Raw genomic sequence first — 11,993 nt, 5'->3', positions numbered from 1 at the left:
ATCATGTGTTATATTCAGACTGCAGAGGTTGTCAATGTAATTTTCAAAAACAAGAGTTCTTCTGTATTTTGCTCAAATTTTAATGATGTTCAGGCAAACTACAGAAGAATCATTGATTTTGAAAATTACAATCCACCTCGTGCTGTTTGTTTTATTATAGACTGCAGAGGTTGTCAGTGTAATTTCCAATATTCAAACTTAGGAAGGGTCCGTGTAGTTCTCTCTTAAATTTATGGAGCTAAGATGGAGTAAAGAACCTTTGGTATCAGCCTTGATTTTTACAGCCAACTTCACAGCAGCATCAAAGAATTCAGCAACTTTGACGAAATCCTCCTCTACAAATCCCCTAGACGTAAGAGCAGGGGTTCCTGAATAGATAAAAGACCGAAAACATTACATCAGAAAAGTTGCAGTTCCATAATTAAAACTCGATTAAGAGAGAAGAGAGACTCTTACCCATCCTGATGCCACCAGGAACCATGGCAGATACGTCTCCAGGAACGGTATTCTTGTTGGCTGCAATGTGGACAGATTCCAACACCTTCTCTACCCTCGAACCGTCAATACCCTTCAACAGGAAAACTCAAACGTAATGAAATTCTTCCAATGTATAAATTATTTGTGATGAGGGTAATGGAGTTCTTACGCTTTACCTTGTTTTTCAAATTGACTAGGACCAAGTGGTTGTCGGTTCCACCAGAAACTAGTTCATATCCCTTTTCAGCCAATGTCTGCCAAAATAAAATGTTTTGATATTTGATACTCGATTGCATATTAACCAAGATTGGAGTGCACTGAGAAAGTTAAACATCCGACTTTTCAAGCTGAGATTTTCAGATTTTACTACTGTTTCAGTTTTTAAATGTCCTTTATTTATACCTGGGCAAACTTCGAGCAGTTGCTCAGGACTTGTTCTTGGTAAGCCTTGTATTCTGGTGTGGTTGCCTGCAATCAGAAAACAGTATGTATTGACTGTATGCTTTGAGATCGTTATTAAGTCAATAAACAATATGGAATGAAAATAGTATGCCCTGAAACAAATATTTTTGTTGACTGTTAGGCTGTTAAAGGTCACTCAGCTTCATTTATAGAATATATGTCGTTCCCAACAAATATAGTATTTAGAGTGTCAAACCTGTTTAAGAGCAACTGCCAAACCGGTAATTGTGTGATTGTGAGGACCACCTTGGAGCCCAGGAAAGACAGCTTGATTGATTTTATCTTCATAGTCGTACAAAACCTTCAACAGATACAAGAGTTAAAACTTCAGATACAGAAATGAACTCAACATCAGCTCGCAAGTAAGCATAATGGTACTTGAGACCACTCGAAAAAACAACTATGAACTAACCTCTTTGCCTTGCTTGTTGATCTCTTTGACACCCTTCCTGAAAAATATCATGGCACCACGGGGTCCACGGAGTGATTTGTGGGTGGTGGTTGTCACCACATCCGCGTAGTCGAATGGTGATGGGATGACTCCAGCTGCGACTAATCCACTAATGTGTGCCATATCTGCCAACAATATGGCTTTCTGCTTGTCACAGACCTGTCAAAGATGTGAAGACACAAGGTTATTCTTCTTAACAATTAGAGTCACGCCGAGCGGCTTATAAGATGTGCAAGCAACAGATGTTCTATGCAAAACCAATGGGAATTACCTTCCGAATACGTGAGTAATCATAGAGACGTGCATAAGCACTAGCACCAGCAACGATTAGTTTTGGCCTGAAGAGTACAGCACTCTTTTCCAGCTGCATCAAGAAATCAATTCAGCAGTGCTTTAATATATTGTGCACTGCTCCATTACATAAAAACTACTGATAATTCAATTCTAAAAGTTCAATTGAATCAGAATTTATTTTTACAAAAGAATATAGAATGATCACATGATGTAAAAGCTTAAACTATTAGGGAGGTGAGACATTAAATATTTAATATTGCTAACACGCCCACATCTGATACTCTTTCTGTGAAGAAAACGTGAAACACTTCTCCAGAAATTGGTACTGTAGAGATTTGAGCCAACAAGACTTGTTCTTAGCCTAACTCTAAATACCACAATATGATCACCCCGTTTGAAAGCTTAATCTAATAGATAGAATGGACATCATAAATTCAAAAATCTTATTTCTTATGACTTGCATATGCCTTGAAATTCCAAGAACACTATCTAAGATAGAATCTGAAAATCCATGCATATGTAGCAGTTGACATCAAAGAAAATGATCAACAGGGAGAAAACATGATCATAAAGAGAAGGGGAAGCTACCTGATCGTAATCAATATAGCCAGTGCTTTCATTCAATCTGTATGGCATGGTCTCAAAGAATATAGAGACTGCGGATATCTTCTTTGTGTCGGTCTGTACAAATTGAAGAAAACATAAAATTATTCTCAAAATGCTATAATTTGGAGGAATTGATGTTAAGGACAAGAAATCTTCAAAATTTGTTATGGATTAACTAATTTCATATTCAGGCTGCAGAATAATCTTTAAGCCTGATACTGCCTGCATAGAGATCCCCTCGGAATAGGAGAGTTTTGCACATTTATCACTATAGTAATGGTAGAGTCAAACTCAGAAGAAGAAATTGAAAAACTTTAAATAAGATCATTTTGGCTGGAAATTCTTTCAAAGAGTAAAAAATGGTTTGGTAAGTAGAAACATTGTATACGCAGGGTCGATAAGAGGATGTAGGATTTTTTGACATGTGCTGAAACTTGTAGCTTGTGGGTACCTGATAACCATGAGAAAGATGCCCTCCATGAGGAAGATCAAGTGCCATGATTCTGTCATGTGGTTTAAGTAAAGCCGTGTAAACATGAAAGTTTGCTGGAGATCCTGATAAAGGCTGTACATTCACTGCATTAAAAAGCAGCCAACAAGATTCAACGTTAACTATCATGGTTCTTACAACTGAAAATGTCAAGGCCCTTCCTTCCAAGTTCTTAAAAAGCAAGCAGTTTGCTGCTTAAATTATCTTCCCAGTCATGAAAGGCATCTAGGCAACTATAAGGCATATTTGACCAAAAATCTATATGTGCATCCTGTACGTCAATTTTGTGAAAATTACCTCCCCATTTTGCAGGATCCAACCTGAATGCTTCCAAAGCTCGCTTTTGGCATAATGTTTCGGCCATGTCAATATACCTGAATTCAAGAGAACTTGCTGAGAAGAAGGCAAATCAAGAGAGTCCAAGAACAACACTTATATGCTATCTTACATGGGAAAATATAACGTTTTACAATAAATCACAACAAATCATATATTAAGAAGAAAACGAGAAAACTTTGAAGTTCATAACATACTCATTTCCTCCATAGTATCTAGCACCAGGGTAGCCTTCACTGTACTTGTTAGTCATAACTGAACCAACTGCTTGCATCACAGAGACAGATGTGAAATTCTCCGAAGGGATGAGTTCAAGTCCCTATAACATATCCAAGAATTGCTTTACTTCGAAAGGATTTTGTACAAGAACACAACCATACAGATACTCAAATTACAAAAGTGATTAATCCGAGGAAACGATCGATTACAGTGAAACTTAAACACCATGTGTTTGAACATGATATCACTATCAAGAAAACAATCGCGATAGAAGAGAGCAGAAAACAAGAGAAAAGCAAAGGTTACCTTCCATTGCCTGGCCTTTTCATGCTCAATAATGTCAGCAATTTCAGGATCAACGACCTCCAATGGAGCATTCAGCTGCTTCGGCCACTGCAATTCCAACACTAGTATTTCAAAATCCCGAAGAACAAACCCAACGCACATACAAGAAAGAAACCAACTAACATAGAACTACGCATCAAACAATCCAAATCCCATACCGTTACGCCGGTCTTTTCCTTCTCGTACACTGCTTCATTAGGCAAAGATGACTGCAAATGACCAAATTAAACTGCATAAACACTTGAACAGAACGGGCCCGCCAAGTGAAAGAGAAAGTAAAAACAGTAAGGTGAGCAGACCATGTAGTAGAGAGAGCCGCCATTGCTGAAACGCTTGACGGGTTTGTCAATGGAGGAGGAAAGCCTCCTGACAGCCATTGCCAACGCCATTTTTGCTCTCCCCTTTTCTCCGCTCTAAACGTAGGCAAAAGACATGCGCAGAGACACAAGTGCGCTGTGGGTCTCTTGTTTTGGGTATGGGTTTTTTGGGGGGATGAGATTTTGGGTGGTGGCAGAAAATTCGACAATATTTCTGGTTCTTGTTTTTCGGATTACCAAAATGTTTTTTGTTCCTTCTGTGACTTTATCTTGTTCGGAATTGCTAGAGAGACTGACTGGCCGTTGGCCTACGGTTACGATTGGGCTGATTGGTTCTAAAACCGGAGGGAAGATGCCTAGATTTGTAACCTCACTCAACAACTGCAAGTTTCACTTGATAATTTTGAGGAGGTCTTAATAATACTATCTCAAACTCAAAGCATTAATTGAGTTCCATTCTGGACATGAGATCCAGTTGAGTTTGATCCTATAATTGCATAATTGATTATCAGATAATTGATTTTAATAAAAAAAATTATAATATTTGAATTTTTAATTTTATAAATGAAACTACCTATATTGGTGCCATAATTTAAGAAAAAGTAAAGCAAAAATATTATTCTTTTTTTGTTTAATAAATGTAGATCACATTGTAAGATTATAGCTAACTCAATAAAATTCAAATTAAAAAATAAATCACCAAGAAATCATATATGAATAATTAATTTTGAAATAATTGATTTGAAAAAAGTGATTATGCAGTTTAGACTCACAATTTTATAATTTTTCATAGATTGTAACTAAATTCCAAAACTCACCCCATTCTTCAGGTTAATGAAGGATTTTAAATATTATTTGATGGACATAATGGGTTGTTGGATGAAAGATATATATATATATATATATAAAATGAGACTAAAAGTTATAAAGGATAATTATGCCGTACTCCTATGAGATTTGGTGTAATACACAGATTTTTTTGTGGTTTAAGAATTTATATTTAGTACCCCTTATGTTTGTTCTTTAATCTAATAAATAAATCCATTTGTTAGTCAAAATTCACCGAATTTGTTACTATTAACAAAAAAAATTAAATAAAAATCTATAATTACCCTCGATTGACTTATAACTTATTGTAGGTTAAACAATTTTTTTGTTTACCAAATATGCTAATGCATGTGAGAAGATATATTTCTACCCTTATTAAGGGTATGTCTTCATCTTATTACATCTTTACATACTAATACATGTCAGGAGGTATATTATCAAGAATAGTTTGGTTAGAAAAATATTTGTTTGATCTGCAATAAGTCAATAATAAATTAATCGGAGGTAATTATGGATTTTCATTCAATTAATTTTGTTAATATCAATGAATTTTGTAAATTTTGACTAACGAAAGAATCTATACATTAGGTGAAAATAAACATTCGGGGTCTACAGATATATACATATAATGACACAAAATCTCTTGAGAGGATGGTAGAATTATACCAAGTTATTAATATTTTGTATTTTGTGTGTGTGTGTACTATGTAAGATTTACAATTTACAATCACAAGTAGAAAAATAAAATGGAATAGATCAGCTTAAATGTTGAATTCAGTTTTGTTACTGTCCGAAATCTCCCTTTCAGTTACAAATGATAGAATTTACATAAAATAAAGAATGTTTTTGCCCATCTTTTGTTTGTGTCGATAATCCTAACGTCCACATATTTAAAAAATTTAATTCTATTGATTTGGAATTTTTATTTTTTGTCCCGTAACATTTAAAAAAGTAGAACTTCTGATTTCATGACATCTATTACATGTTTTAATAAAAAATATTGTGTGCTTAGTATTTGGCCTTTACGAACTTTACACTTTTCGTCCTATTGATTACGAAATTCTCACATATGATTTCATAACTTTCAAAAAGTCGTATTTTTTATTCCATGCACTTAAGGACCATGTAGCCTTTTCCTATCTAATGAAAAGTTGGCATAAGACAAAAATTGCTACTTTTTAAAGTTATGAGACCAAAAATGAAAATCTCGAAATCACCAATGGGACCTAAAGTAGAAAAACTCTAAATTACAAGACGAAAAAAATACTATTTTCCCCATGTTATTACAATTTAATCCCTGGATCCAAATTTAATTATTTAAAATTTTGTCCGTAGATCAAGATTTCAATAACCACATCAATGTATTTGCATTTGAATGTGTGTTTGTGTTGCTAAAGACAAGGATTCTCACAAAAACCAACCGTGAAAGCCCTATCCAAAACTAGCACTTCTCCGCCACAAAGCGATCCCTGATGTATGATGAACCAGGTGGAATTTGGACCTTGTTGCTTCCTTCCCCTTCTTCTTGGGACGTTTGTAATAACTTTTATTTTTAAGGTAGAAATAAATTGTAATAAAAAATTATAAATTAAACAACGTGAAAAGTTTGAAATAAAAAATTAAAAGTGAAAAAAATATAAAATTGTAGTGTTTGAAAAAATAATTTATTATTTATAAATTTACCAATAACCTGCAAAGTTGGTGGAGATCTACTTATATTTTTTTGATTTAAATCAATTTAATTTAAACAATTCAAAAATAGAAATTGCAAAATAAAACCACTATTTCAGCTTATTTTCAACAAATAATTTGATAAATGCTTATTTTCAACATTACAAATACCATCCTAGAGTGAATTTGGTGGGAAAATCGCATTTTTCGTCCCATATATTAACCTTATTCTCAATTAGGTCCCATTTATTAGATTTTTCTCATATTTAGTCCCATTTGTTTTTAAAAAAAAAAATCGATGTTAGTCCTAAGTCACTTCTCTATCCAATTTTAATGGAAAAGTCACGTAAATTAAGTGTGGTTGTTAAGAGAGTCTGGGGGGAGGGGGACGCACGTCGGCATCACATCTATGAGTTGCAAAAGCAATTTTCAATTCTCTTGCTCTAATCTGCCACAAAATTTTCGCTAAACCAAAAACTCTAATTTTGTGCTTTGAAAGACAATTCATTTTGTAAAATCACTTAACCTTCAGTTGTTGAGTTCAATCAATGGCTCTTTTAGTGCAATTTTTGAACTTGCTATTTTGAGGTGGACATGGCTCCCGATACCTTGCAAAATTAAGTTTTGAGTTGCAAGAATGTTGGTGCGTGCCTTGGCTTTCATTTCTCCCTAATAAAGGCATTTTTTTCCGACCTAAACAAGTCAACACGTGCACTCACCAACGGCTATGCTTAATTCACATGATTTTTTTGGTTAAAAATTGGACAGATAAGTGACTTGGGACTGATATTGAGAATTTTCTAAAATGTATGGGACTAATGTGATAAAATTCTAATAAATGGAATTAAATTGAAAATGATCTTATTATATGGGATCAGAAATGTAATTTTTTCGAATTTGATCTCAAATTGTTGATCAAAAACTCTAAATTTTAATATTTATAAAAATATAAATTAATGCGTTTGAATAACTCAAAACTGATCATACATTATATTGTCATATACCTCCACAATCACGATTGATCAAAAGTGATTTTAGATATGCATTGTTACATACTCTGACAACCGTAGTTGGGTTTCAAAAGTATTTTTGAGAGCTCCAATTGTTAAATCAGATTCACCCGTAAGCACTCTCTCTCCAAATTAACATATTGTTGACATCAAATTTCTTTTAGAATAAGTTACAATTAAAAGTTCATATAAATTAACCAAATTTGAGCTTTATATTTTCAAGATTTGGTCAAATGAATTTTGATGGATATCTAAAATAAAATATAAGATTATTATTTTATTTTAAATTAATTAATTGTGTCCATACATGTTTAAATATGATCTTTTAAGAAATTTGTCCATCGAACTAGCCAACAGAAGTGAGCCGCAAGCAAAAGTCCTAACTCAGACCTATAAAAAAGGGGTATTTACAATGAAAATAAGAGACGCCATATACTCTTTTTTTTTATATAAATAAGAACGATGAATTATTATTAATTGAAATATATCAATTACAATTACAATCATTACTGCCAACATCAATATCTAACAAAGACTATCACAATAGTCATATTCTGCTCAATAACACCCACTATTATAGTAAACAACAATTTTTATTATGCAGTAGATAACATCCCATGCACATGGCGGAATTTGTATCCATGACCTATAAAATCATGGAGTTTCAATTTCACTAACTTAACTACGCCTCATTGGCAAGAAACACTATATACTACATACTACATATATGCAACAAATCAAAATTCCCACAAGTCCGACAAAGATTACATATTCAAATTCAAGAACAAGCTTTCAATCTTTGAATCGCAGCTTCTCAACGCTACTGACCCTATCAGGACTTGTGACATTTTTTATTTTTAAAGATCATAACATTTTATCTTAAATTCATAGAAAATTTATTCATCCATATTTTTTCAGTCTTCTAGTGAACACTTAATAATCCATTATGTATTTAATTCCACCTTGTAACCCTAGTCTATGAACCATTTTAATTGATTTTTCACATAAGAGAACAAGTATATAGTCTGCATTGGAATACAATCGTGAATTTTGGTACGACTACAATAAATATCTCAATATGTATTTTGGTCTAGAGTCCAACCCCTCCATAATCCATTGTTTAGTGAAGCCCAATAAGGCTATTCTATAAATGGGCCCAATCCCATCAGCCATAGGGATCGTACTTGGTAAGTTTTGAGTCTGTGTTTCAGGAGTGGGCATTCAGATCAGATTGGTCGAATCTAATCTAATTCCAACCAATTAGGGTAGATGGCTCCTATAGTTTTTATAATTTTTAAGTTTTGGGTTGGTTATTAATTAGAGAGATATCGGGTCGAATTAATAGAATACCCATTATATATTTAGAAAATAATAAAATTGATAAAGAAAAGAGAATTATTTGTTGTTACTGATAAATTAGTAAAGAGAATGGTGTATGCCTTGGTTGATTTAGTTATCAAGTTATTAATATTATGAATTGGATTATTTATTCTATTAATTTGAATAAATTGTGATGTTATATATACTATTTTTGAACATTAAAAAGTGATACTATGATTGGATATTAAATTTGTATAATGTTTAAAATAAATAAAGTCACATCGTGCGTGTAAATTTTAATTTATAAGTATAAAGTTATCAAAAGAAAAATATGATTTTAAATATTTTTGTTGCCCCTGCTTTTCTTCACATTTAAATTACAGAAGTTAAAAAAAAAAATTTGAATATTCAATTTTGGGTACCCAACTTTATCAAATTTATATCGGATAAAAAAAAGGAAAAAATATTATTTTAGTCCGCTAAGTATGCCTCATTTTAATTTTAGTCTGATAACTATGTTTATTTTTTATTTAGGTTCAGTAACTTACGAAATTGCTTACTTTTAGTCCTCTGACAGATTTTTAGATAATTTTACCCCTATGCAACTTTTGAAAGGCAGTTTTAGTCCATATGCACTCATAAGGGTAAAATTGTCCCAAAATCTGCCAGATGACTAAAAGTAAGCAATTTTGTAAGTTACTGGACCTAAACAAAAATGGACATAATTGTCGAACTAAAATTAAAATTAGGCATACTTAGCGGACTAAAATAATACTTTTCCCTAAAAAAAATATACTATCTAGTAATATCGAATGTCTGACCCAAAAAACTCAAACCCAAAACCCGACTCACGACCACCCTCAGGGTGCTTGCAGTTTGCTAAATTAATCAAAATTTAAAATTCAGTACGTGCCAAAATTTATTAAAACAAAAAAAAAAAATCCAGTTCCATATTTGATTTACATGTATTTATTTTTTAGAAATTGGCATTTCATTTGGTTTGATTTTTAGTTTTGGTTTCCAAAACGTATCGAATATCAAAACATTATTTTTATATTTAATTTTACATGCATATTATTATATCTAGTAATTATTCTTTGTACCATTTTTTGTTTACTTATCAAAAATTAAAAAAAATGTAATTATTGTTTTTAATATTTAATTTTAAAATAATTTTTTTTGAATAAAAAATTCTGTTTATCATAATACGCATCGAAATACAAAAAAAAAAAAAATCAATTATTACTAAAATCAAATCAATTCATTCAAATTCAGTATTCAATATAATACTTTAACGTACTAAAATTTTGTCGGATTCAATTCGATTTTACCAAACAAATACCCTTGATTCTGGAATTTTTTGATCTTGAAAAATCTTTATCTTATATTAGATCATACTACAAACTTCACTTGGCAAACGATACAAATATACAGATCTTAAAATCGACAAAATATTATATACATATAAATAATGAAAAAACATTTAATTAATTTATATTTTATGAGTATATATTGGTAGAAAAAAATAGTATAGAATCCTTAAAAGTCTTAAGAAAAACATTCAAAATTCTTAATTTAATTTCTTGAACACTTCCCAATACCTTAAAATATCTAAAAAAACAGCACTAGAAATATTTGCAAAAACAAGTAACACAAGTACGACGTCTTCCAAACACGTTAATGCTGCAAAAACGAAGACAGCTACGACGAGCAGCATCCATCTAGATCCAGCCTTCTGTTTGTGATGAGTGATGATATGAATAAATAAGAAATAATCCAAAAACGAAGACAGCTACGACGAGCAGCATCCATCTAGATCCAGCCTTCTGTTTGTGATGAGTGATGATATGAATAAATGAGAAAGAATCCAATAATGCCCCAAGATCAGAAGGGGGGACACTGACACAACATCCTGGATTTTGGGCAGAGAATTTTGCCTTTTATCACTGGAATTGAAGGCCAGGACAAGCAACCCAGCCCCCACTACCTAGCTGGATTGGTCTAGCCTGGCAACTACAATACTTCACATGCCCAATTACTCATAACTCTCGCACTACAGTGTGTCCCGCATTTCTGTGGGGATTTTCTAACACATTTTACTGATATACATACTAGAGTTAATTACATATAACTTTTTTTTAAAAATGTAAAATTACATTCTTTTTCAAAATTTTTTAAAATTGTAGTTATACTTTCTTTGAAAATTCTCCGTTTATATCCGACCCCCTTTTCGTTAGGATTTGAATGAAAAATACCGACTTTAGCAAAATAAATTATATAAATTTTCACTTTTGCCCATTATTTAAATATTTTTGTATTTATAAAAAGATAAATATAGTATTTATATATGGAGTGAGATTAATATTTTTACGTTTTCTTCCTTATAAGTACAAAATTATTACACAAGAATATTAAATAAGAGGTAAAATTTAAAATTTATGTAAACAACGAATTTCGGAGATGTAAGGATAATTTTAGAACTTTTTTGGGGAAAATGTGTAATTTTGAACTTTTAAAGACAGTGTAAGTATAATTAACCCTATATATTTTGCATGGAACTGATACGGGAATCCTTCTAAGAATTACTGAATTTGAATTACAATATCAAATTGGGGATAATTTCAATTTTGATACATTAAGTTGGTGACTAAATCATTTTTAGTATCTCATATTTCAAACTCATTAATTCTAGTCCCCAAGTTTTCCTAAAACTAGTATATGTGTCCCATTTGCACTAATTTTAAATTTAAAAAACTAATTACTATTTTAAAAAAATGTATCAAATAGATAATAAAAATATAAAAAAATTAAGAGAAATCATCTAAAAAAATGAGAGAACAAAAAAGGATGTAGAAATTGAGAAGAGAGAGAAAAATTAATATTAATAAAATAATTAAAAAAAATTGACGGAGCACAAAAAAAGTGAGACATCAAAAAGGTGCTTTCATTTAATAATAAGGTATAAATGATCGAAACTAACAGAGAGACCACACATACGATAGGCAAAAGACGAACATGGATAACCAAACTGATTCAATGGCTAACTTAGGTGGCCAAAGCTGAAATCATCCCACGTTAGTAATGACATTTTATTATGTCTTTACCACTATTTTTTTTGTCTTCAAACGGCCTCTTGTTAGTTTAGACTACCAACTAACGGAGATGAC

The 11,993-nt window shown here is 31.8% G+C and overlaps 1 protein-coding gene across 1 annotated transcript in view; it reads right to left on the bottom strand.

Annotated features, from left to right (window-relative positions):
* Nucleotides 1-4,372, bottom strand: part of LOC105158550 (serine hydroxymethyltransferase, mitochondrial) — a 5,068-nt gene extending 696 nt beyond the window's left edge. The window contains exons 1-14 of the mRNA XM_011075333.2: nucleotides 3,980-4,372; nucleotides 3,839-3,889; nucleotides 3,642-3,728; nucleotides 3,314-3,435; nucleotides 3,078-3,154; nucleotides 2,742-2,866; nucleotides 2,273-2,365; nucleotides 1,662-1,754; nucleotides 1,352-1,549; nucleotides 1,136-1,240; nucleotides 880-945; nucleotides 654-731; nucleotides 457-568; nucleotides 258-368 (exon numbers count right to left, since the gene is read on the bottom strand). Of these exons, the coding sequence (XP_011073635.1) occupies nucleotides 258-368; nucleotides 457-568; nucleotides 654-731; nucleotides 880-945; nucleotides 1,136-1,240; nucleotides 1,352-1,549; nucleotides 1,662-1,754; nucleotides 2,273-2,365; nucleotides 2,742-2,866; nucleotides 3,078-3,154; nucleotides 3,314-3,435; nucleotides 3,642-3,728; nucleotides 3,839-3,889; nucleotides 3,980-4,069 (1,408 nt within the window). The 5' untranslated portion in view covers nucleotides 4,070-4,372. The remainder of the gene's footprint in view (nucleotides 1-257; nucleotides 369-456; nucleotides 569-653; nucleotides 732-879; nucleotides 946-1,135; nucleotides 1,241-1,351; nucleotides 1,550-1,661; nucleotides 1,755-2,272; nucleotides 2,366-2,741; nucleotides 2,867-3,077; nucleotides 3,155-3,313; nucleotides 3,436-3,641; nucleotides 3,729-3,838; nucleotides 3,890-3,979) is intronic.

The sequence above is a fragment of the Sesamum indicum genome, linkage group LG3 (assembly GCF_000512975.1).
Source record: "Sesamum indicum cultivar Zhongzhi No. 13 linkage group LG3, S_indicum_v1.0, whole genome shotgun sequence".
NCBI lineage: Eukaryota > Viridiplantae > Streptophyta > Magnoliopsida > Lamiales > Pedaliaceae > Sesamum > Sesamum indicum.
The sequence above is the reverse complement of the archived record's forward strand: the minus strand, read 5'-3'. Positions and strand labels throughout refer to the sequence as shown.